Source organism: Lissotriton vulgaris, chromosome 1_1, assembly GCF_964263255.1.
Source record: "Lissotriton vulgaris chromosome 1_1, aLisVul1.2, whole genome shotgun sequence".
Classification (NCBI taxonomy): domain Eukaryota; kingdom Metazoa; phylum Chordata; class Amphibia; order Caudata; family Salamandridae; genus Lissotriton; species Lissotriton vulgaris.
The window spans coordinates 1048317660-1048344947 of NC_141685.1; the positions used below are offsets into that span (position 1 = coordinate 1048317660).

At 50.3% G+C, this 27288-nt stretch overlaps 1 protein-coding gene across 2 annotated transcripts in view; it reads left to right on the forward strand.

Moving 5' to 3' along the window:
- The window catches only part of RGL3 (ral guanine nucleotide dissociation stimulator like 3), a 448342-nt gene that overhangs the window by 128593 nt on the left and 292461 nt on the right, over positions 1–27288 (forward strand). The window contains exon 1 of one of the 2 annotated variants that reach the window (XM_086962747.1): positions 2826–3730. The exons of the other annotated variant lie outside the window; for it this stretch is intronic. Within the exon in view, the coding sequence (XP_086818873.1) occupies positions 3260–3730 (471 nt within the window). The 5' untranslated portion in view covers positions 2826–3259. Of the gene's footprint in view, positions 1–2825; positions 3731–27288 lie in introns of those variants that run through there. 2 annotated transcript variants of the gene reach the window in all.

A 27288-nucleotide genomic window follows, 5' to 3' on the forward strand; every position in this document is an offset into this window, starting at 1 on the left:
GTTTTATCCCAATGCATTGTATTCTATACATCCTCTGTCCCTCGGGGAGGAGTGCCTTGCCTTTCCTTCCCTTCCCGGCACAGTGGGAAGGACTCATTGTATCCCTATGCATTATATTCTATACGTCTTCTGTCCTCTGTGAGAGGTGTCTTGCTTTCCCTTCCCGGCCCAGTGGGAAGGACTTGTTTTAACCCTATGCATTATATTCTATATGTCCTCTGTCCCTCGGTGAGAGGTGCCTTCCCTTCCCGGCCCAGTGGGAGGACTCGTTTTATCCCTATGCATTGTATTCTATACCTCCTCTGTCCCTCGGCGAGGGGTGCCTTCCCTTCCCGGCCCAGTGTGAGGAATCGTTGTATCCCTATGCATTGTATTCTATACGTCCTCTGTCCCTCGGCGAGGGGTGCCTTCCCTTCTTGGCCCAGTGGGAAGGACTTGTTTTATCCCTATGCATTGTATTCTATACGTCCTCTGTCCCTCGGTGAGGGGTGCCTTCCCTTCCCTGCCCAGTGGGAGGACTCGTTTTATCCCTATGCATTATATTCTATACGTCCTCTGTCCCTGGGTGAGAGGTGCCTTCCCTTCCCGGCCCAGTGAGAGGACTTGTTTTATCCCTATGCATTGTATTCTATACCTCCTCTGTCCCTCTGCGAGGAGTGCCTTCCCTTCCCGGCCCAGTGGGAGGACTCGTTGTATCCCTATGCATTGTATTCAATACATCCTCTGTCCCTCTGCGAAGGGTCCCGGCCCAGTGGGAAGGATTCGTTTTATCCCTATGCATTATATTCTATACGTACTCTATCCCTCGGTGAGAGGTGCCTTCCCTTCCCGGCCCAGTGGGAGGCCTCGTTTTATCCCTATGCATTGTATTCTATACCTCCTCTGTCCCTCGGCGAGGGGTGCCTTCCCTTTCCGGCCCAGTGGGAGGGCTCGTTGTATCCCTATGCATTGTATTCTATATGTCCTCTGTCCCTCGGCGAGGGGTGTCTTCCCTTCCTGGCTCAGTGGGAAGGACTTGTTTTATTCCTATGCATTGTATTCTATACATCCTCTGTCCCTCAGCGAGGGGTGCCTTTCCTTCACGGCCCAGTGGGAGGACTTGTTTTATCCCTATGCATTGTATTCTATACGTCCTCTGTCCCTAGGCGAAGGGTGCCTTCCCTTCCTGGCCAAGTAGAAAGGACTCGTTTTATCCCTATGCATTAAATTCTATATGTCCTCTTTTCCTCTGTGAGAGGTGCCTTCCCTTCCCGGCCCAGTAGGAAGGACTCGTTTTATCCCTATGTATTGTATTGTATACGTCCTCTGTCCCTGGGGAAGGGGTGCCTTCGCTTCCCGGCCCAGTGGGGAGGACTCGTTTTATCCCTATGTATTGTATTCTATACGTCCTCTGTCCCTGGGGGAGGGGTGCCTTCACTTCCGGCCCAGTGGGAAAGACTCGTTTTATCCCTATGCATTGTATTCTATACGTCCTCTGTCCCTCGGCGAGGGGTGCCTTGCCTTCCCTTCCCGGCTCAGTGGGAGGACTTTTTGTATCCCTATGCATTGTATTCTGTACGTCCTCTGTCCCTCTGCGAGTGGTGCCTTCCCTTCCCGGCCCAGTGTTAGGGACTCGTTTTATCCCTATGCATTGTATTCTATACGTCCTCTGTCCCTCGGCGAGGGGTGCCTTCCCTTCCCAGCCCAGTGGGAGGACTCGTTTTATCCCTATGCATTGTATTCTATATGTCCTCTGTTCCTCAGCGAGGGGTGCCTTCCCTTCCCGGCCCAGTGGGGGGACTCGTATCCCTATGCATTGTATTCTATACGTCCTCTGTCCCTCGGTGAGGGGTGCCTTCCCTTCCCGGCCCAGTGGGGGGACTCGTTGTATCCCTATGCATTGTATTCTATACGTCCTCTGTCCCTCGGCGAGGGGTGCCTTCCCTTCCCGGCTCAGCGGGAAGGACTTGTTTTATCCCTATGCATTGTATTTTATACGTCCTCTGTCCCTCGGCGAGGGGTGCCTTTCCTTCCCTTCCTGGCCCAGTGGGAAGGACTCGTTGTATCCCTATGCATTATATTCTATACGTCTTCTGTCCCTCGGTGAGAGGTGTCTTGCCTTCCTTTCCCGGCCCTGTGGGAAGGACTCATTTTATCCCTATGCATTATATTCTATATGTCCTCTGTCCCTCGGTGAGAGGTGCCTTCCCTTCCCGGCCCAGTGGGAGGACTTGTTTTATCCCTATGCATTGTATTCTATACGTCCTCTGTCCCTCGGCGAGGGGTGCCTTCCCTTCCTGGTCCAGTGGGAAGGACTCGTTTTATCCCTATGCATTATATTCTATACGTCCTCGGCGAGGGGTGCATTCCCTTCCCGGCCCAGTGGGAGGACTCGCTTTATCCCTATGCATTCTATTCTATATCCTCTGTCCCTCGGTGAGAGGTGCCCTCCCTTCACGGCTCAGCGTCGAGGACTTCGCGCGTTCCCCTCCAGTGCCGCTCACCTGGGGCCGGCGCCAGCGCTTCCCATGTGAAATGGCGGTCCAGCGGTGACCTTTCTCAGCGCCGCTCAGGTCAGCCCTCCAGCCCCTCCTCCTGCCTCGGCGCGCCTGACGCTGCCGGCCGGGCCTCTCTCCTTGGCGATGCTATCAGCCTCGAGTATTTAAAGAAAGCACAATCTCTGCCTGCACAACAAGCGCCGGGCCGGGAGTGCTTGAAGGGCACCTGGAGAGAGAGGCCAGGCCGAAGAGGCCGAAGAGGCCGAAGAGGCCTCGCTCCCCCCGGCCGGGCGAGGGCACGCCCCGGTGCACCTCTCCAGACTTGGCACGACGTGGGCACACCCCAGTGAGCCAGAGCAGTCCACCCTCGACAGGACGAGGGCACACCTGCTCCTTCGCTTGTACCTAGAGCAGCTCTCCCTGCCTGTGCGCCTGGCGCAGCCGCGCTGTGGTGCACCTCTCGGCCTCCGTAGACTCCGCTCGTCCTGGTCCTGGTCCTGGTGATGGTCTCGAGCTCTAGCTTAGCATCAGCGCGCTGCACCTCTCCAGACTCAATCATCTGGCTCGCCCTGGTAAAAACACTTCAGCCTTTACTCCTCAGTAGCTCGCCTCATTTCATTTCTTCCCTCTTCATCGCCCTGGCGTAATTGGTGCAGTTCTCAAGCCTTCACAACACTGGTGGACCGCTCAGCCTGGCCTCAACACCCTCTTCCGTGGGCCCAGATGGGACATCTTTCAGGGTGACCTCTCTTGCACTTCAGCGGTGCTGCTGTGAGCACCAGATGGCCAACTCTTACTGTCCACCTGCAAGCACAGTTGGTGGCACGATGTCCGCGATGGAAGACCGTGAGCCAGAAAGGCCTGGCATGGGTCGAGAGCAAGCGGAGAGATCACCAGACAGCATGATGCAGACTTACAGACCAATGGATAGGGAGCACCTGGGGAGACCGTCGGAGGGTCGAGAGTCCCCGTGGAGACCAACAGAGACCAGAGAGCAAATAGAGGAACCAAGAAACACCCTGGAACAACTGGAAGAGCCAATAGAGAGTCGAGCTCACCCAGGAAGACAAACCGAGAGTTGGGAACAACCGAGGAGTCCTATGGCAAGCCAGGAGGAACCCGTAAACTCAGCTGATTTCAAAGAGCCTGGAGGAAGTCCTGCTGAAGAGCAGGAGCAGACATCTGAGGCCCCCATGAATATATGCGCCCCCCGGGGCCGTACAGAGAGGGTCATGGCCAAAGAGATCACCATGGTAAGTTCACATTTCTACATGTGTTGGAAAATGGGTAAAGTCCATGAACACTGTGCCAGACTTTTATAATGCATTTGTAGTGCATACTCCACAGACCTACTTATCATTATGCGTCGCTGGGCACAGAACTCTGGGATTAGCCCAGGATATTTTATTGCCCATCAGAAGAGGATGGTTTAGGATTTTCCGTGAAAAGTGCGGCGGCACTCTTGACTAATCTAAGGCTTCAGGCAGAGACCAGAGTAAAGAGAGGAGTCCACTGCCTTTGTTGCCATTCTTGCCTGGTGGTAACTAATTGTTAGGTGGAAGAGTGACGAAACCTGGCGGCATTGGGGTGGAGGACACACCGTTGGGATTTATTTTTGTGGGTGTTCAGGCTTGTTTCCCTAGAAGGCTCTGTGCGTTTTGGGCGGGAGAGATTTTGCTCAGTGGGGCCAAAGGTTTCATTTTGACTGTGAAGAAATGTTGACGAACCTCTGTCGGATTCACATCCAGTGGGAGAGAGGTTAATGTTAGTGACTCTGACACATTAACATCAGTGGAGGCATCCTACGGCTCTCTGCCTGGTCCGCATTGAAGAGTTGTTAGCGTTCCCAGACAGACCGCCAGGGGTGTCTGTCTGTCCACGGGAACTCTTGGGTCATTGGGTAGATCTCAGCGTCTGACTGGCTGCAAAGGAGGTCCATCGAGATTTCTTTGTGTGTTTTGTTTTTTTGCAGATTTTATATAGCGCGAACTCGAGCCGACGGTACTGAAGCGCTTTACATGAGCACCGGTTACTTACACATTCAGGCAAGTGATTTGCCCAGGATCACAGGATGTGGACGCGACACCGAGGCTTGAACCTTGGTTTCCAGCACCAAAGTCGGCAGTCTAGCCGATGGACCACATCCCCTCCCCTGTTACAGAGAGGGCAGTGAGAGGGCAGCATTACGTGAAAGGGTGTGATATTTAAAATAGGAAAGGCCCTCAGCAGCGGCGCTTGGATGAGACGGTGACTCCTCGGTGTTTTCGCGGCAGTCACACAATAGAGCGGATAGTTTGGTTTCTGGACGGAAGTTGCCATTAGACGATCCTGTGGGTGACATCATATAACAGAAAGCGGGAAAACTACTGTCCATTTATTTAGTTAGAGAAGTGAAATTTTCGGAGTTTCAGAGTGTGGAAATGGGAACAATGTTAGTCAAAGAAAGCGTTAAGTTGGACATCAGAGAGAATGATCATGTGAGGGGGCCTGGGTGGTCTGTGCGTGGGGTACGTCTGTAAGGCTTCTCCCTTCCTGATGCCTTTGCCTCTGGCAGCTAGCTTCTCTCTCCTACCCCTGGCTGCTGCACCAGTTTCTGCTCAACACCTCCCCCCACCCTCGCAGCATCTGTCGAACGCGATCGAAAGCAAAGGTGGGAGGAAGGCTGTGCTTAGGCGGACCTGCTAAAACTATATTATTTTATAAATAATAGGACTCCTTGCTGGCCCCATGGCCAGGCCGCTTCTAGGTCCTACTTGGGAAGCCGTGCGTGGTCGGTGGGCGGCGCTCCAGCAAACACTTAAGTGGCCCCTAAATGCATACAGGAAAACGGCTCCCCTGGCCCCGGTTCGACAGAAAGGCGGATATTAATGGGGCGCACTGGACTTCTCCCACCTTTGAGGCAATATTCATGCTTAAACAGAGCATGGCTTGCCCTCAGTCCGTTGGAGGCCTGCATAGGGACGTCGCCAGGGCCGGCTTAAGGGCAGTGCCACAGGTGCGGCCGCACTGGGCCCTGACCTTTGGAGGGGGGGTTCACCAGGGCAAAAGCAGGCCCTGGACGCCCCAGTCCCTTCTCCCTCTGCCAATACCCCACTTTCCGCAATCCTTACCACTTTCTGCCTTTCCCACCCTTCTCTTCTCTTATAGCAGTTAAAAGTAGCACCAACTTCTAGATATACACCAAAAACACGTACAAGACACACCATGGTGTGTTGTATTAGGCGCCCGATGGTAGTAAGGGGATTGTGTCAGAGCTCAAATCTCTGGAGAAATCCGTGTGAGTTGGAGAGGCGACGATGAGAGGTTAGGCCATCGTGCCCATTCTATCTTAGGCCTCTGTGGAGGGGTCCCTGCAGTAAGGTGTTCCGTTGGGGAGCAGGGTGTGCTTCTCCGCCTGCCAGGAATGTCTGCTTTTTAAGTTATTGTAATGCCATTTTTAGGCCTCCCTGTTAATTCTGTCCTTTGTCCCATTCTGGAAAGAACCTGGTAAGAGCAGGGGCTGAGAGTGGCTAAGTGTCTCTGGCTTTGGCCCCTCTCTGAGGAGTGTCCGTGACGGACCGGGGGAGCGGGGCATTTTCGTTTTAAATTTTTTTTATTGAGCATGTTCGAAAATTACAAAAATAAACACAAATTGCATTATAAGTATTAGAAAGCACATATTTTGAGAATTACATGATGTACAGTAAATATATTTACATACAAATATATCAAAAAATTGAGAAAAATAAATAAATAATAATAATAATACTAATTAACAATTAACAAGTTGTGGCAAGTCTATTAACAGTTAAAAATAATAATAATAATTATAATTGGAAAGAAATTGTAAAATCTTATTTCATAATTCAGTTCTCTAATCCTTAAGGCCATAATACAAACATTCAACTTGCATGAGCAGTTTCTGATTAATCCCTCTGTTGGTCATACCACCTGGCAACAAAGGACCAAACCAATTTCCCAAATGACCTGGATTTTTTCCCTCTAGTCTTATAAATGGCCATTTCTTGTTTATATGTTGCTAATAATCTACTAAGCCAACCCTGGAATGCTGGGGCCTCGGAGTCCTTCCACCTGGTTGCTAATATAATTCTGTATATGGCAGTACCTAAATAGGTTGTACATATTTCTGAGTTGTTAAGTTCTAAAGAACTATCATAGCCAAGCAGAAATAAAGTTGATGAGGTTTTAATTTCACGACCAAAGATCTCAGTCCAATATTTTACGATGCTATCCTTGATTTGTTCTAATTTTGGGCAATCATAAAACATGTGTATCAGATTTGCGGGACCAAGTGCGCATCTGGGGCATTTATCATGGTCGATCTTGCCCCAGGAAAATAATTTGGAAGGTGTATAATATAAGTTGCATATTGTTTTATATATTTGAGCTTTTAAATTGCTTGCTAATATGACTTTGGAGGATAGTTGTAGAGTCATGTCTATGTCGACGTCAGGATTGTTTAATTTATTGGCCCAGCTAGTTTCTATTCTTTCTACATCGTCAGGATGGTTATTTAAGAAGATTCCATATATATCGCTTATTCTAGTTGTCGTCTTTTGTACAAGGTCTATGAATGGTATCGATTTCAGCTCTATATTTATAATTCGGTGTCTTAATGATGTATATATTTGATTAAACTTAAAATAGTCGGAGGGATGAATCTGGTATTTAATATATAATTCATCGAATGTTGTTCTTCCGTCTGAGTTTAAAAAGTCGCCGATGGTGATAAGGCCTAGATTCTCCCAGCGTTTGGTTGTGTTATCATTAAGATATTGGGGTATTATTGAACTGTCCCATAAGGGTGTGTATTTTGTATATTTAGAAATTAGGAGTGTTTTTGTGCAGCCGGTCCAAACTTTAAAAGCATCTATAATAATTTTGAATTTGGTCTTTTTAAAGTAGGAGGGTTCGATTTGTCTTAGTAATAATCCTCTGGCTGAGCTTCCTAGTGTTAACTCGTAGATGGAAGGTATGTCATGAAGTGATCTGTCTTGATCTTGACGGATGGATGTTGTTAAAAATTTCATTTGTTGGAGAATGGCTGCCCACATGTAGTAAGTTAAATTTGGTATAGCTAGGCCACCTCTGGAAGTTGGTAGAGTTAACTTGGGTAGAGCTCTTCTTATCTTCCCATAGCTCCAAATAAACGATGATATTGATTGGTTTATCTTTTTCATGGAAGTGTTATCAATTAAAATAGGGATCGCTCTGAACAAGTACAGTATCTTTGGAAATATTGTCATTTTTATGTAGTTACTTCTACCTATTATTGATAAGTGTAGGTTATTGACTCTACGTAGATCTCCTTTTATTTTGGTAATTAGAGGGTCGTAATTTAACGTGTTGATCTCATCAATATTGGGTGAAATATTTACTCCTAAATATTTCGCATTTTTGACTCTAAATTGACTTATGTAAGGTGTATTATCAGTACATACTACCATCGTTTTGTCTTGATTTAGAGAGTAACCCGAGTAGAGCCCAAATATTTTAGTAGTTGCTTCTATTTCAACTAAGGCCTCAGTAGGGTTAGATGTTAAAACCGCGACATCATCGGCGTAAGCAAGGACTTTAGTGTTGTAGATGCCGGTTTTTATTGGTGTTATCGCTGGTGATGTTAATAACTTAATAATTAAGGGGTTAATATTAAGTGCAAATAGCAGCGGAGAGCACGGGCATCCTTGTCGCGTGCCTCTCTGAATTTGAATATTTCCAGATTCGCAACCCCCTGTCAGGATTCTAGCTTTTGGGTCTATATAAAGAGCTTTTATTGATCTTATAAACCCCGGACCGATGTTATTAATGGCTAATATTTCCCAAAGAAACTGCCAAGAAACCCGGTCAAAAGCCTTTTCGGCATCTAATAAAATCAATGACATTTGACCGTTTTTTATTTTCATTATGTCGAAAAGAGATATGACTCTTCGTATATGCTCGGTGGTGCTTTTGCCGGGTATAAACCCATGTTGCCAGGGAGTCACTAGTTGTTTAATGATTTTACCAAGGCGATTAGACATTTTTTTTGCATATGTTTTAGAGTCTGAATTGATCAGTGAGATCGGCCTGTATGATGTTGTCAGTTCGGGGGGTTTGTCCTTCTTTATAAAAACGGCTATGTTTGTTTGTTGCCACGATTCCGGGGGTTTTCCATGCCATTGAATACCTAAGAAGAGATCATGCAGGAATGGAATTATCACTTTACCCAGTATTTTGTATAGGTCTAGGGGTATCTTGTCGGGTCCCGCTGCCTTCCCTGCAGCAAGTTCCGCTATTGCCATCTCTACTTCTATTCTGGTGATTTCCTTATCTAATTCTTTTTTGTTTTCATCGTCAATGGTTTGTGCCATATAGGTCTCTCCAAGCCATTTATCTAAGAATTCTTTAATTTCATTATTCGATTTTGTGTCTTCGTTTTGGTATAGTTTTTGATAATACTCCTGGAAGCAATTGGCTATTTCTTCCTGAGTAGTATATTTATGGCCATCATAGTCAATGCTTTGTATGGAGTTATGAGATAGCGTTTGCCGAGTTTTTAAAGCAAGATGTCTCCCTACATTTTCGCCTGTCTCATATACCTTATTGCGGTTGGCTTGGAGAGTTTCTGCTGCTTTTTCAGTTAGATCATTATTTATCTCAGCTTTAAGTATCAAGATCTTTCTTAAGGTGTCGTCAGCCTGTTCCCCATGGTATAATTGGTTGGCATGTGTGTATTCTAGATGTGTTAGCTTGTTTATTAGCTCGGTGTGAATCTTTTGTCGTTCTTTTCTACGGCTGGCAACAAAGGTGGCAGTCTCTCCCCTTAACGCCGCCTTAAAGCTGTCCCATACAATAATGCGAGATGCACTATATTGGTTTATGTCAAAGAAATCTTTGGTCCATTGTACAATGTGCGCTATATACTCCTGATTGACCAGTAATTTCCGGTCAAATGTCCATTGTGGATAAACTCGCTTAAATCTAGGAACTTCTAATGTAACACAGATGGAGTTGTGGTCGGATAATGTCTTGGGGGCTTTATAAATAAGAGCATTTTGAGCGATGTCTGCGGTTGCGAAGATGTAGTCTATGCGTACATATTTTTTATGAGGATAGGAGAAATATGTGTATCCTGGGTCTCTACTATTTTTTAAAGACCATAAATCTTTAAGATTGTGACTCTGAATTAGACTTAATACTGCTCGAAATACTCTTGGCTTTCGGCCAGAATAGTTGTATTGGCTCTGAATGGTTTGAGTCTGATTAAATGTTAAATTAAAATCTCCGCAGAGAATTAAAGTACTAGGCCATTGCGCTAGTTCTGATTCTAATTCGATGTACAATGCAGGATCGTCAAGATTAGGGCCATATATAGAGCATATAGTAATATCCATATCTAACTGAACAATGGCCCACCTTCCATATTTATCAGCTTTTTTACGCACTGGGAAACCTAATCTTGTTCTTGCTAAAATTGTCACCCCTCTAGTTTTTGTAGTTTGTTTTGTTGTAACTAATATGTTATAGCCTGGTATTCTTAGCTGATTAATCTCACCTATAGGAATGTGAGTTTCTTGTATGCAGATGATATCCCAGGAACTATGAACCATTAATTGAGAGAATTGAGCCCTCTTTCCCCTGTCATTAAGACCTGCCACATTCCAACATCCAATATTCAGCTTTCCCATTTGTGTAGTGTAAGTTGTAAGCAGTGCTTATCTAACAACATTCCCTTATTGGTTTCGAACTTGCTCATTTTATTTTGTTTTCTCCCCCCCCTCCAACCCCAACCCCACCCTCCCCGATTCCCACCCAGCACTCTCCCAGCTCCCCTCCCCCCTTCCCCCCCCTGGCCCCCCCAAAAAGGCAATAAGACTCCATAAGAGTCTATAGTGATGGAATAGCATATTCCAATCAGAGTTAGTGAAGCATGCAGTCTTAAGTGTAAAACAAGAAGGAGGCCGTGAGCTACACAGAGTTAAGAAAATCCGTGGGGTCTGTGGCTAATACGGACCTCAACATACAAAAAAGCCATAACAGCGCAAAGAGCCTGCATCATACGATGGCTCCAAAAAATGCTGCAGCTGTAGCGGCGGCCAAGACGAGGGCTGCACGCCAGGCTCAGAGAGATCAGGAGACAGGCAGACAGCGCGCTGCTACACGCGCTGAGCCACAGGAAACTAATGCTAATGCTGAGACGATATCTTCAATGGGAGAGAAAACGCCAGTTCGGAGGAGTGCCTCTAGCAAAACCCCCGTAGCATCTCATTCTGCTAAAACATCAGCTACTGTATCAGCGGCTCCAACAGTGGTTACAATGTTTCAACGTGCCGCTAGTCAAAAACTAGCTGCTAAGGAGACACAGCACAAGCAGTTAACTATTGTCACAGAAGGGAGCAATGACGGAGGGAATAAAGGAAGTAATGCTCCTGCGCCGACACTAGCAGTGACAGTTGGGACTCAGAGAATACCAACACAGCCTGAAGCACAAAGAATTGAGCCTGAGAATGAGAGAGTGAATGAGGCTGGGACTGGCTTTAGCTCTGAAAGATCCAAATCTACAGTCACGCAGGTAGGCCAGATAACCCCATCTGACTTTGCTCCTCCCCCCACATCTGATATGATTAATCAAGGGGGTGATGATAACTCCAGTGAAGTGAATGTGAATACTGACCCCCCATTGATACAAGCGCGGAGTGATAACAGATCCAACAAAATTAACAATACTGTCAATAATAACACTAACAATAACACTAATAAAATTGTGTCTGAACTTGTGAATGAGCCTGCTAAAGAAACTACTAAAGAGTCTAAAGAGGCTAAAGAGGCTGCTAATGAGCCCACAGGGTTACCTAACACTCCCACCACGGCCAGTAAAATCAATCACAGCAATGAGGATGCTAACCAAACTTCAGGGCCGAGTGTGGAGCCGCTTATGGAGATGCCGGTAAATCCTTCGCTACAGAGCTTTTTTATTAACCCTCATGCAGATTCAAGTATAGAGTTGCATTCTGATGATGTACAGAGCGAGCCTAATAAAACACAAGCAAAAGAGTCTACAGAGGTCATAGAAGTATCACAACCTCATGTAGGGACACCATTGAGGTCCAATCCTGTGATAGATGAACACTCTATAGATGATGCAGGCATTAATGAGGCGATTGAGGCTGACAAAGATATAACAGACTTCTACTCTTTTTCGGAGGACATTAGCTGGTCTGGTGATACTGATGAACTTGATGAACTTGATGATGCCGAAGAAGTAGAGAATGACATAGACTCCAATCTAAGTACAGAATCAGATAGTATTCCTCCAAAAGAACAGCGTGATAAGCGTGATAAGCGGAGAACAATACTTAAGAAGAAAAAAGTTGGGCATCATGGAGCTAATGAATTGTCATGGGATTATACCCCAACTGTACTTACTTTAAATCAGAGTCTAAATCAGAGTCAGATCCCTATCACAAAATCACAAATGCCATCCGTAGGCCATAATTCAAATAGAGTGCAACCAGACTCATCAGGAGCCACTTTGACGACAGTCATGGAAACAGTTTTGCAAGCAATAGCATCGCATCGGGAGGAGACTTCCAAAGACAGTCGCAAAGCCCGAGCAGGTCTGCAGAAGGTTCAAGGAGTAGTTCGCAAACTCTCTAAAACTATGGGTGCATTTACAGAAAGACTAAATGACATAGAGGATCGCATCGTTGTAAACGAAACAGAGGCCGCTGCTACAAATGAGCGAGTTGAGTCAAATGAAGCACAGGTACAAGACATCAAATGGAAACTAGAAGACTATGAAAATAGACTACGTAGAAATAACCTACGAGTTCTAGGGGTGCCGGAAAAAATAGAGGGGGAAGATTGCCGCACCTTCATCATACAACTTTTTCGTGACACACTTCCTGAGCTTAACACCTGGGATTGGGGCTATGAAGTACAGAGAGCCCATCGGGTCCCATTATCTATAAAACCTACAGCACCAACAAGTAAATACCCACGTGCAATCCTGGTGTATTTCGGGAATTTCTTGCTTCGACAGGCTATCGCGGATAAAGTCACGCCAGACAAACACCGTAACAAAGACTCAATATCCTACTTTGTACGTCCTGACTTTTGTCATTGGACTGTCGAAAGGAGATGGCGACTCAGGCAACTCATCAAGCCATTTCAAGAAAAGAAAGCGGTAGTCTATTTGAACAATCCAGCTAAGCTGAAAGTAATATATAAGGGTCAAACCAAATTCTTTACGTCTGAGATTAAGGCTAAAGAATATCTAGAGAGCCTATGAGAGATCTTCGAAATATTACTTATGTGATATCAATTTTTGATGTGGGAGACGTCTAATTAATGGTGTCTCGCAACCTAGTGCAACGACTCTCAAATACATATCTATGAAAATAGTTTTGAATTAACACATTAACACTCTATAGTATCGCTTCTCTTTTTTTTCCTTTATTAATTACTATTAATTACTATTCGTAATCATTCATTATTTTCATCTTTCTTTATTCCTTTTTTTTTATATATACTTATGCTTTATTTTTTCTTCCTCTTCTTGTTTTACACTTAAGACTGCATGCTTCACTAACTCGGAGCGGGGCATTTTCAATATTCATTCTAACTTAAGGGGTCAGTTTGAGGGCAAGTCACATATGTGCATTCCACAATTTTGTAGAGAGTATTAGCGCCAGCCTCCAAAAGGACTATGGCTACATGAACATAAGTAGCACACAAAATATATATTTTATTTAGATTCACTTTTTTGAAATCACAGTGATGTGTGTTTTCTCAGCTTATATGTTGCACTTTAGCCATGCACTATGATGGACGGCATTCTACCCTTTCACAAGGAGCACACAGTCGTACAAAGGAGTTACCTAGAGTATCAGGGACTGATATGGCAATGTGCGCTTTTTGAGTCCTAAAAAATATATATACTTTTAGCCTGTATTGTTTTTAGATTGACGAGGGTCTCAGCTTCCCCAGCGATAATGTTTTTCAAAAACCATGCCAAACAAGCAATTGGCAAATTTAAAAGACAGGCGGCTGCCTGCGTCAGATCTATTGGCTTTGCGAACGCTTGTTTTTAAATGGTTATATTTCTGCTGTGCGTGCTATAGAAATCACGTCTGTTAAACTTCCAATACTCCATTCATTTTATGGAGCATTGGTGAATTCGAAAGCTCCAAGAAAGAACTCGTCTTTTTCCTATTTTCTGCCTGGTCAACTGTGTTGTGCGCCTTGCTCTTTTGGCTTTTCTTACTTTGTGAAAGTGATCAGTCAGCCTTTACTCCTTGGGCCGAGAAAAGTCAGACACTAATAATCTTATGTTGCTTTTCCGGCCTAAAATGTGTTTCCCATTATCTTCCCAGTTTCTGCCATGGCAGTGACTTGTGGGTAGCATTGGCTGCATGTTCTGTGCTCAGATTCTTACGTGTTAACACATTCCTTACACTTTTCAGTACAGAATTGTGGACTTGTCTGCCAATGTAACTTTTAGAAATTAAACTTTGAAAGTGTTGGGACCTGTAGCCCCCTGAACAATATGCACAACACGCCTTGGTGGGGGCAATGTATGTATGTATGCTTTCTAAAAGGAGAGATTGCACGGAGAGAGAGAAAGGACACATCGATAGGGAGAGAGGGGGTGGGGCGGGGTAGGGAGGGAGAGAGAGAGAGAGAGAGAGAGAGGAAAGAGTGAGCAGGCTGTGGTGAAAGAGTCTGGAGCAGACTTCTCCAACGAGTAGCTCGTGAGCTACTGACAGTTCTCCAGCTAGCTACTTGTAAATAGCGCTCCTGTGTGCAGCCCACTCTAGTACAGCAGAAGCTTTTGTCTGGCTTAGGTAATATATTCATACCACAATTGAACAATGTGTGTTTGAGAAGAAAATGTGAATATTCTCAGAACTCATAAGCTGATGTTTGGAGAAAAAAGGTTGAATTCCCTAAATATTTTTATGCCTTACAGTTGAGAGATATATAATGTGGCATTATTGAGACTACCTGCTATTATTAGGGTTGCCTTGGTACCAGGAACATCCCAGCTATGGTTGTAATGCATCATGTTGGACAGGCCTCGTGAAGGGCCCGCTCCCTCCCCGCATGATAAAGCCCGGACGCCGGCTCTCCCTGTATCCCCAGAAAGGACCATCCCGGCAACCCACCGAGGCAACCCGCAACCCGTCCCCAACGGGACGCCTGCTCCCGAACACCCCATCATCGGCTGGCCCGGGCCTCCATCAACACCATTGCCCCGGCCCAGCCGCCATCTTGGACACTGCACCACGAGGCCGCGTGGCCTCAGCTCGACCCCAACCCTGGGCCTGGGCAGGCCCCGACATCGAGGCACCACCATCCACCCAGGAGGTGAAGAGACCACTTGGCAGGTCAATGGGAGAAAGGAGTGTCGATGGCTCTCCCCAGCCAGGTGCCGATCGCCCCCGGCCTCCCCGGGCGCTGGCTCCACCCCCCTGCTGGGTGTCTGGACTCCCTCATCCCGGACCTCCCGACCTCCAAGCGCGAGGGTCCAGACATCAAAGGAGACCAGACCTATAACTGGGGCCGCTCCAGAGCAGGAAGGAGTTGTATCCTGGAGTCGAGAGACACCTTGAAGAACTCATCCCTGACGGACTGCTGGCGCTGCCGCAGCCTTGCCTTGTGAACCACCTCTGAAGCCTGCTGGCGCTGCCGCGGCCCTCTGCAACGTGCACCTTCGCCTTGGCCTGCTGGCGCTGCCCATCCTTGTGAACCATCGCTCCGGCCTGCTGGCGCTGCCGCGGCCCCTCTGCAACGTGAAACCCTCATCCTAGCCTGCTGGCGCTGCCGCGGCCCTCCTCGTCGTAAAGCCTTCATCCTGGCCTGCTGGCGCTGCCGCGGCCCTCCTTGCCGAGAACTATCATCGTAGCCTACTGGCGCTGCCGCGGCCCTCCTTGCCGAGAACTATCATTCTAGCCTGCTGGCGCTGCCGCGGCCCGACCTTGCAGACCCCTGAGCTCGAGGATTGTGAGCTCCTTCTGGCCGCCCCCGTACCGGACCAGTACCAAGACTGTCCCGCTACCCCTTACCCTACAGAGACTAGAATTGGGAGGATCCTCGTGTCCTGCCCCCACTGTATCGTTGATAACCTTGCCTCAAGAACCCTATATAAAGTGTGCAGATCTCATCCTTGTGTGGTATCCATTTGTGGGGGGGAAGTTACTTGTCTGTACGATCGCCGGAGACGGCCCTCACCGGAGGCCTCTCCCCCTGTACTCGGCCGACCCTCTGGGTCTCCGTCTAACATTGGTGGCCAGCGGCGCGATCCGAACCAACGCGTAATCGTACAGAGAGTAACTCACCCCACGACTCAACCACAATGACAACAAAAGAGAGCGGAACCACAGAAAAATTCCAGATGGAGAAACTAGAAGAGTACAACCACAGAGAACTAAAGCAATTCTGCATAGAACTAGGCATTGCTACCACAGGACTGAGCACGAAAGAAGACTTCAAAAAGGCCCTGGAATCTTGGGCAGAGACGGGTACGGCCGTACCCCAAAACCAAAGCCTCGAGGCACCAGAAACGAGCACCACTCCGACGGAAGAAAGAAGATCGGGTCTCTCCCCAGAGGAGATCCGAGAACGGGAAAAAAGCAGGCTCCATGAATTGGAACTGGCTCGACTTCATTTGGATGGAGAACTGAAATTGGCGGAACAAAAAATAACGTTGGAACACCTGCGGCTCCGAGAGGAGCGGGAAGAGAAACAAAGACAGAGAGAGTTAGAAGAGAAAAAGTTAGCCTACGAACATGAGCGCAACCTAAAAGAAATAGAGCTTCGGAAACAGAACAAAGATCTCGGGGTTCCCGAGCGCCGGTATACAACTGTTACCACGCATTTTTTACCACGCACTACACTTACAACGCAGGCATTACCACGCATACCATTACAATGCATTGCGCTGGGGGGCGCTCCAGGATAGGGAATAAGTTTAATTTTATATCCAACACCTTCCCTAGTATCCACGGGGACTGGAGTTGGAATATAAAATTATACTTACCACTATCCAGCACCTCAAAGTGCTATGCGTTGTAACGGTATGCGTTGTAAATACCGCGTTGTAATGGTATGCGTGGTAATGGTATGCGTGGTAACGTCATACATCCCCGAGCGCCCGAACACTCCTGCCACTACAGACCCTAAAGTCCACATCCCCAAGGATGTCGTCAGAGAGTATTACCGGAACGATGATATCCAGCAATGGTTCAAAGCCTATGAGGTAGCCATGACCTCCCACCGGATTCCCCGGAGCGACTGGGGAGCCGGGTTATGGGGGAGGTTTGTCAACGAAGGGCGAGACGCCCTGCTGCAACTCCCGGACCATCAGATGACATCCTACGACCACATGAAAGCCGCCCTCCTCACTCGATACGGGCTCACGCCCGAGATGTACCGCCAGCGGTTCCGCGACTGCAAACGGATCCCGGGTACAACTTGGGTGGAGTACGTGAACTTCTTCAGCCGAGCCTTCGAGGGGTGGATCAAGGGCAGCAAGGTGACCACTTACGAGCAACTCTTTGACCTTATTGTGTGGGAGCACCTTTCTAACAATTGCTTCGTCGAGCTCAGGCAGCACCTCCTCGACAGTAAACTGACTGAACCTCGGCAACTCGCCGCCGAAGCTGACCGATGGGAAAGCACCCGAGTTGCCCGAAACGGGCCCAGCGAACCGAACAGAACCAACCAAGGACCCCATCGCCCCCGAGGGGGAGGAGGAGGCCAGGGTCGGGGCAGAGACGCCGTCCCGGTGGCTCCCGCCAGCAACGCCCCGCCCCCGGCCGGCAGGGGAAACCCCCCGATGCGTCTAGGTTTCCGGGCCAACGTTACTTGCCACCGATGCCAGCGACCCGGCCACTAGGCCAATGATCCTAATTGCCCGAAGAACCAGAACCCTATGCCCCGCCAGGTCGCTGCCGCCGCCCTGGGGGAAGAGCAAACCCCAGAAGACCCTGAGGAGTACGAGGCCGACCAGCCCGAGTGGGAACCAGCCGCCATGTCCCTGGTCTGCCTAGGGGAAAGAGACATGATCCCGCGGGCCCCCCTACCCGCCAACACGCAGAAATACAGCCAGTGGGTCAACATTAATGGGCGCCGGGCTGAAGCCCTCCGCGACACCGGGGCCAGTGTGACCGCAGTCCGCTGTCATCTGGTGACCCCGGATCAGATCTTGCCAAACATCCTTTGCCCCGTCCGGTCAGCCGACAACTCAGAAAGCCTGTGTCGGATGGCCTGCGTCCCCTTCGAGTGGGGAGGGGTGTCCGGAATGCTGAAAGTGACTGTCCGCGATGATGCACCCGTGGACTGCCTCCTGGGGAACGACCTCGAAAGTTCCCCCTGGGCAGCCGTCGAAAGAAGAGAGCACCTGGGGATGTTGGGCCTCCCTGAATGGGCCTGCGTAACGACCCGGTCCATGGCCGCCCGCGCCATCCCCAGTCCCGAAGAACCCGAATGGCCAGAGCCTCCTCCCCCGATCGTCCCAGAGGGAGCCGCCCTAAGAGCCAGTCCTCCAGAACAAAACGAAGAAGGGCCCGTTCGGCTCCAGGACCTTCCCGAACTGGCCCAGTGGCGTCAAGAGGGTGGTCCCACCCAGGAACAATTCCAACAGGAGCAGAGAACATGTCCCTCCCTCGAGGGACTCCGGCAGCAAGCCCTCGCCCAGAGCGCAGGAGACACCTCAGGGGCCCACTGGATTTATTGGGACAATGACCTGCTCTACAGTGAGCAAAGAATTGCTGAGCTGGGGGCCAGTCGGGTGCTGGTGGTACCCCTCCGCTTCAGAGACTTCCTTTTGAATTTGGCACACGATGTCCCCCTCGCTGGGCACCTGGGGCAAGACAAAACGTTCAACCGCCTGGTAACCCACTTCTACTGGCCCAAAATGCGAAATGATGTCTCCAATCACTGCCGGGCCTACCCCACCTGCCAGGCCAGCGGGAAGAGCGGCCGAAAGATCAAAGCACCCTTGCAACCCTTTCCCGTCGTCACCACCCCGTTCGAACGGGTGGGAATAGACATTGTGGGGCCCCTGGACCCCCGAACGACACAGGGGCACCGGTTCATCCTGGTCCTGGTGGACCACGCCACCCGCTATCCCGAGGCCATTCCTCTTCGCACTGTGACAGCGCCCGTGGTAGGCCGAGCCCTGATGAGGATCTTCTCTCGAGTGGGCTTCCCCCGGGAAGTCGTCAGGGGCACGAACTTTATCTCGAAGTACATGAGGTCTCTCTGGCAACAGTGCGGGGTCACCTACAAATTCACGACCCCTTATCACCCGCAAGGAAATGGACTGGTCGAGCGGTTTAACCGCACTCTCAAGGGAATGATCATGGGCCTAGAAGAACCCCTACGTCGCCAATGGGACGTGCTGCTCCCGTGCCTCCTATTCGCCTATCGAGAAGTCCCCCAGAAATCCCTCGGCTTCAGCCCCTTTGAGCTCCTGTACGGACACCCCGTCTGGGGTCCCCTCAGCCTGGTCAAGGAAGGATGGGAGATGGCCCCCCAGAAGACTCCTCCAGATGTGTATAAGTATCTCCTGACCCTCCGCAACCAGACCCGGCGATTCAGGGAGCTCGCCAAAGCCAACCTTGAGGCCAGCCAGGAGGACATGAAGAAATGGTATGATCAGCATGCCTCCTCCATCGAGTTCGAACCGGGACAACAAGTCTGGGTGATGTCTCCGGTCGAACCCTGTGCCCTGCAGGACAAATGCAATACACAAAACAATTTGCTAGCCCTCCCACTTATTTCGTCTCGCTTACAGCTCATGAGACTCACAAACAAAAGGCCGGATCAATTTGTTTGTATGGGTAATTTTATTTAACCCTTTTACTCATATTTTTTATTGAAATTTATCAATTTTATGGGCAAGAAGAACACTTCATAAACACTTACAAAAAAATACAAAAACATTTATACATATTTACACCAACTAGACACGTATCACATATACTATGTATCAACCAATAAGCAACAAACTTCTCATGCGAATGGTATTTCTCAACTCTATGAAGAAAAAATAATTGATTTTTGAGAGCTAGTCAAACCACTGTTAACCGAAAAGGTGTACAAGAAATGTCAACGGCAGTAATCAGAAGACAATTCCAATTATTTCCAACACAAAATGATAGAACCCAGAAAGGGCAATGATTCAGGGTATCTATCTGCCGTTTTGCCGACGCGTTTCGAATCTGTGATTAGTTACAGATTCTCCTCAGGGCTCTCTCAATGTATTGATTCTTTATATCAGATGCGGTGGGCTCTCGTGGGTCAGATTGGGCACGAGAGGCTGTGCACCACAAATCAAAAAGGATGGAGCTTTAATTCTCAATCGAGTCTGGCGTTGATCTCTACATCAATTCCTCATTCTGCTCGTTTTGCTTAGTTTGTGCGACCTAAGGTTTCAGATTTTTGCACAGGGCAGCGGTCGCCATGCCGTGTGTTTGGTTTCTTTGTTGAATCCGATCTCAATTAGTGGCGGGAATGAGTGTTCCCTGTTCTTTACAGCAGCGCTGCTTACTCGCGCTTACTATCGCACAGGCGAACCAGGAACTGCTTGCGTTGCAGGACAAATGGACAGGACCCTTCAAGGTGATAGAGCGCAAGGGCCCCGTCACCTACCTAATCGACATGGAGTCCTCCCGGAACCCCCTACGAGTCCTCCACGCCAACAGACTCAAACCCCACTTCGTACGCTCGGAACTCAGCCTACTGATGGCGACAGATAGTGGGACGGAGGAAGACTCCGAGCCCCTCCCTGACCTACTGAGGACCCGCGAACAGGATGGCTCAGTGGAAGGGGTCAGACTCTCCGACGCTTTGTCCCCGGAACAACGCCAAGACTGTCGAGCTCTCCTGCTACAATTTGCAAACCTGTTCTCCCTCACCCCCGGGGTCACCCCCTGGTGCCTTCACGACGTGGACACCGGAGATAGTCCACCTATTCGACACAGGGCGTACCGGGTGCCAGATCGGGTGCGCGCCTGCATCCAGAACGAAGTCACCAAAATGCTGGCTCTAGGAGTGATCGAGCCATCCGACAGCCCCTGGGCCAGCCCAGTCGTACTGGTCCCCAAGGCTGCCGCCCCGGGCGTTGCCCCCGAGCTCTGGTTCTGTGTGGACTATCGGGGCCTGAACGCCGTTACCAGAACGGACGCTCACCCTATCCCCCGGGCAGATGAGCTAGTTGACCGCATGGGGGCCGCCCGCTACCTGAGCATCTTCGATCTAACAGCGGGCTACTGGCAAATCGGCCTCACCCCCAGGGCCCAAGAACGATCCGCCTTCTCTACCCTGGATGGCCACTACCACTTCAAAGTGATGCCATTCGGCATGAAAAACGCTCCAGCTACCTTCCAACGACTCGTGAACGAGGTACTGGCGGGCCTCGAAGAATTCAGCGCCGCCTACCTGGACGATATTGCTGTGTACAGTCGCCACTGGGCAGACCACCTCCACCACCTCCGAGAAGTCCTGCACGCCCTCCAGCAGGCCGGCCTCACCATCAAAGCCAGCAAATGCCAGATTGGCCAGGGGTCCGTGACCTACCTCGGACACCAAGTGGGGAGCGGTCTGGTGGCCCTCCTTCAGCCCAAGATCGCTGCCATCCAGTCCTGGCAACCACCTGTCACCCAAACCGAGGTCCGAGCCTTCCTGGGGCTCACTGGATACTACCGGCGGTTTGTAAAGGACTATGGCAGCATTGTGGGGCCCCTCACAGAACTCACTTCCAAGAAAAACCCCAAAACAGTCAAATGGACTCCGGACTGTCAAGCGGCCTTCGAGAAGTTGAAGACCGCCATGTGCACCGCCCCCGTACTCCAGGCCCCCGACTACAGCCGGGAATTCATAGTCCAGACAGACGCCTCAGATCATGGCGTTGGGGCAGTCCTCTCTCAACTCAACGCCGAGGGAGTCGATCAGCCAGTGGCCTTCATCAGCCGACGCCTGCTGGCTCGAGAACAGCGCTGGAGCACCATCGAACGGGAGGCCTTTGCAGTGGTATGGGCCCTCAAGAAACTCCGGCCCTACCTCTTCGGTACCCATTTCAGGGTACAGACAGACCACCGACCCCTGCAGTGGCTGATGCAAATGCGGGGGGAGAACCCAAAACTGTTGCGATGGTCCATCTCCTTGCAGGGGATGGACTTCACTGTGGAGCATCGTCCTGGCCAGGACCACGCCAACGCGGACGGCCTGTCACGCTTTTTCCGCCTCGGCGAGGAGAGTACCCAAGAGGATGGGTGACTCTCCCTGCCTTCAGCTGGGGGGGACGCATGTTGGACAGGCCTCGTGAAGGGCCCGCTCCCTCCCCGCATGATAAAGCCCGGACGCCGGCTCTCCCTGTATCCCCAGAAAGGACCATCCCGGCAACCCACCGAGGCAACCCGCAACCCGTCCCCAACGGGACGCCTGCTCCCGAACACCCCATCATCGGCTGGCCCGGGCCTCCATCAGCACCATTGCCCCGGCCCAGCCGCCATCTTGGACACTGCACCACGAGGCCGCGTGGCCTCAGCTCGACCCCAACCCTGGGCCTGGCCAGGCCCCGACATCGAGGCACCACCATCCACCCAGGAGGTGAAGAGACCACTTGGCAGGTCAATGGGAGAAAGGAGTGTTGATGGCTCTCCCCCGCCAGGTGCCAATCGCCCCCGGCCTCCCCGGGCGCTGGCTCCACCCCCCTGCTGGGTGTCTGGACTCCCTCATCCCGGACCTCCCGACCTCCAAGCGCGAGGGTCCGGACATCAAAGGAGACCAGACCTATAACTGGGGCCGCTCCAGAGCAGGAAGGAGTTGTATCCTGGAGTCGAGAGACACCTTGAAGAACTCATCCCATACGGACTGCTGGCGCTGCCGCAGCTTTGCCTTGTGAACCACCTCTGAAGCCTGCTGGCGCTGCCGCGGCCCTCTGCAACGTACACCTTCGCCTTGGCCTGCTGGCGCTGCCGTGGCCCATCCTTGTGAACCATCGCTCCGGCCTGCTGGCGCTGCCGCGGCCCCTCTGCAACGTGAAACCCTCATCCTAGCCTGCCGGCGCTGCCGCGGCCCTCCTCGTCGTAAAGCCTTCATCCTGGCCTGCTGCCGCTGCCGCGGCCCTCCTTGCCGAGAACTATCATCGTAGCCTGCTGGCGCTGCCGCGGCCCTCCTTGCCGAGAACTATCATCCTAGCCTGCTGGCGCTGCCGCGGCCCGACCTTGCAGACCCCTGAGCTCGAGGATTGTGAGCTCCTTCTGGCCGCCCCCGTACCGGACCGGTACCAAGACTGTCCCGCTACCCCTTACCCTACAGAGACTAGAATTGGGAGGATCCTCGTGTCCTGCCCCCACTGTATCGTTGATAACCTTGCCTCAAGAACCCTATATAAATTGTGCAGATCTCATCCTTGTGTGGTATCCATTTGTGGGGGGGAAGTTACTTGTCTGTACGATCGCCGGAGACGGCCCTCACCGGAGGCCACTCCCCCTGTACTCGGCCGACCCTCTGGGTCTCCGTCTAACACATTAACTATGTAAAGACATTCAAAAGTGAAAACAACCTTTTTGATATAACTGCTGGCAACCCTGCCAGATGCACTGAGACAATCACCGCTGGTAGGCATGCCTAGGATGGATCTAATGTAATCTTGTCTGAAGTGGTCACTATTAGAACACTAATCATATCAGGAGCTCCAATGATATTCATTGAACATAAGCAGCTCTTATTACAGAAATGGTTGGAGACCCCTGGCCTGGAGAGAGACGAAATGACATCCGGGGTGGGAGCACACTTTGGAACTCTGGGTCATACAAAACTATCCCAGTGAATAATTTCCAAAATTCCTAATGTGTAACCTGTCAGGAAATATGTTCAGCACACCTTGGCATCAAAAACCTCTATAATTTCCTGAGATAGTACCAGAAGGCAAAGCAACATGAGGTTAGAGGACATGCAGGGGAAAGAGAGAGATGCGGTGACAGAGAACACATGAGAGAGCACCTCTACCCAGAGAACACATGAGAGAGCACCTCTACCCTGAGCGTTGCACATGTGCCATTCCAAACAGGACCCATGCACAGCTCTGTCAGTGCACCTCACTCCTAATTTGCAGTGCGCCCGGCTATTGGAATGCTGGAATACACATTCTGCTGGTGCACCACAATCCTCTTCTGCGACACTCCCCTTTGTAAAGCATTGTGATGCACATACTCTGCCAGTGCACATCTGTCTTGACAACCAGCTACTCGACACCTCCCAATCAAGCTTCCTCAGCAATCACAGCACTGAAAACGCTCTGATCACACCTACCAATGGCATCCGAACTCTCCTCTACCAAGAAGAAACAGTAGCTTTGATCCTTCTCAACCTCTCGGCAGCCTTCAACACCATATCCTACCACACACTGATGGAAAGACTCCATCACATCGGCATCCAAGGGGACGCGCTAAGATGAATGACTTCCTTCCTCACTGGTGAAACCCAGAGGATCCACTTCCCAGCTTTCACCTCTGAACCCAAGGAGATTACCTGCGATTTCCCCCAGGGCTCATCCCTCAGCTCCATGCTCTATAACGCATATAAGACCCCGCTGGCCAACATCGTCAGATCCTCCAGTCTCAACATAAGTTCCTATCTAGACGACACCCAACTCATCATCTCACTCACCGACGACCCCACCCCCACTAGAACCAACTTCTACAAATGCATGACAAACGCTGATGACTGGATGAATAACAACTGCCTGCAGCTTAACACAGACAAGACGGAAGTACTAATCTTTGGCAACAAACAGCAGCAGCATATGGAATAACTTCTGCTGGCCATCAGACCTAGGACCCACACCCACTCCCTCCAAACACGCCAGAAACCTCAGAATCATCGACAACAAGCTGACAATGAAATCCCAGATCAACACTGTCTCCTCCGCCTGCTTCCTCACTCTGTGCATGCTACCTAAGATCTTCAAGTTGCAACACCTACACACGAGACACACCGTGACACAGACCCTCATCACTAGCCAACTGGACTACGGCAATGCCCTCCACGTAGGAATCACCACACACCTTTTACAGAAACTTCAGACCATACAGAACACTGCAGCCAGACTCATCCTTGGCTTTCCCCGATGAACCCAAATCACACCCCACCTCAGTAAACTCCACTGGATCCCCGTACAGAAGAAAAGCCAATAAAAGCTGTTGACCCATGCACACAAGTCTCTACATAACCAAGGACCTGCATACATTAACCATTGCCTGAACTTCCACCAATCATCGAGAAGACTACGCTCTGCCTCCCTTTCACTTGCCCATACTCCCCGCATCTACCAAACAGGAGTGGAGGATATTCCTTCTCCCACATTACAGCAAAGACCTGAAACAGCCTCCCCACCACCTCCGGAACATCACCTCACTTCTGGAATTCCAAATGGCCCTCAAGGCTTGGTCGTTCGAATTAGCCTCTGGGGCTTGCAAGTACCTGGATACCCTATCGGGTGATTAGCCATGCTTTATAAATCCTGATTGATTCACTTACAGCACTCCATGCTCTTCCTGCACTTTGATCCACTGGACTCTGCCATTGTACCTCAATCCTGGCTGGTGTAAGCCCCAAATTGTACAGTATAGTGCTCCACAACAAAACTCTACTAGTGCACCTCAGTTCTGACCTGCCGAACCCCTGGTCCCCCCAATACTAGTACTCCGAGCCAGCTCTGCCGGCGCACCTCATTCCTGACACTGACAGACAGCATGACCTGTCATTCATGTGCTGGGTCTCACGCACAGTCCTGGCAGTTTATCTCAATCCTAGCCCCCTAGCTCTCCTGTTACTATTCCAAGTACGGCAGCCCACTCACAGCTCTGCCAGTGCACTTCAATCCTGGCCTGCAGAAAGCCCTTCTAGTTAGTAAAGTATTGAAATCCAGAGACAATCCTGCCAGTCAATCAATCAGTCAATCAGTCAGATTACTTGCAAAGTGCAACTACTCACCCATAAGGGTCTCAAGGTGCTTGGGAGGAGAGGGGCTGTTCGGTAGGGGCACTGTGGGTCAGTCGAAGAGCCAGGTCTTAAGGTCCTTCCTCATTTGAGGCAGTGACGGTTATTGTCGGAGGTCTTTACCGCAAGATTGGAGAAGGATCTTCCTCCGGCTGTGGTCTTGCAAATATGTGGGATGGTAGCCACGGCCAGTGGGCAGAGTGGAGGTCTCAGGTGGGTGTGTGGAATGTGAGGCAGTGGTTAAGGTTTGCAGGTCCTGCAACGTGTAAAGCTTTGTGGGCATGTGTGAGGAGCTTGAAGGTGATTCTTTTGTTGACTGAGAGACAGTGGGTCTCTCAGGTGGCTGGTAATGTGGCTGCAGTGGAGTATGTTGAGTATGAGTCTGGCGGAGGCATTCTGAAGGTTCTGCAGTTTCTTGAGGAGTTTCTGGGTGATGCCAGCAAAGAGTACGTTACTGTATTCGATTCTGATGCTGATGAGTGCATGGGTGACTGTTTTTCTGGACTCATGGGGATCCCCTTGAAGATCTTTCAGAGCAGGTGTAGCGTGTAGAAGCAAGATGATGAGACAGCGTTGATCTGGTGGTTCATGGTGAGCAAGGAGTTTAGGATGATGCCTAGGTTTTGTGCGTGGTCTATGGGTGTGGGGTGTTCCAAGTGCTGCAAGCAACCAGGAGCCCATGATGAGGACTTTGGTCTTCTCTGAGTGGAGCTTGAGACCACTGTTCTTCATCCAGGTGGCGACAGCCTTCATCCCATCGTGGAAGTTGATCTTGGCAACTGTAGGTTCGTTGGTTAGGGATAGAATCAGCTGGGTGTCGCCAGCGTAGGAGACGATGTTTAGTCTGTGGTTCCTGACAATGAAGGCGACCGGGCCATGTAGATGTTGAAGAGAGTGGAATTCAGGGCGGAGCCCTGAGGCACACTTCAGCTGATCTCTGCAGGTTCAGAGAGAAACGGTGGTAGTCTGACTCTCTGTGTTCGGCCGGTGATGAAGGAGTGGATCCATTCCAGGGCTTTGTCGTGGATGCTAGCGTTGTGGAGTCTTGCGCATAGAGTGCAATGAGAGATGGTATTGTAGGCGACTGAGAGGCCCAGGAGGACAAGGGCTGCAGTTTTGCCTTGGTGGATGAGGGTGCGGACGTCGTCTGTGGTGGCGAGGAGGGCGGTTGTGGTGCTGTGGTTGCTTCGGAAGTTGGGTTGGGAGAGGTCCAGGATGTGATTTGCTTCGATAAATTCAGAGTTGGGTGTTGATGGCCTTCTCAATGACCTTGGCGGGGAAAGAGAAAAGAGCGATGGGTCTGAAGTTCTTGAGGTGCGTCGGGTCGGCAGAGAGTTTCTTCAGCAAGGGATTGATCTCTGCATGTTTCCAGTCTTCCGGGAAAGTGGCGGAGGTGATGGAGCAGTGATGGTGCAGCAGAGTTCTGGAGCGATAGTGGTGCTGGCTCTGTTAAAGATGTGATGCGGGCAGGGGTCCAAGGGTGTTCCAGAGTAGATGCTCTTCATGATCTTGAGGGTGTGGTCCACAGTGAAGGGAGTCCAGTTGAGGAGGGTCTGCTGGGGTCTGGTATCGTTGGGTGCAGTTGTAGAAGGTGGGGTGGGAGGGTCCTGGGTATCGAGGGTGTCAAAGCTGTCACATATATCTCCTTAATCTTGCAGTGGAAGAAGGTGCCTTGCTTTTTGCAGAGGTTTTGGGAGGGAGGGATGTCTGCTGTCTCTGTGCTGGGTCTGGCGAATTCTTTGACCATGGTGAAGAGTTCTTTACTGTTGAGTGCACTGGTGTTGATCCTTTCTTGTAGGGCCGCTTTTTGTTTGATGTT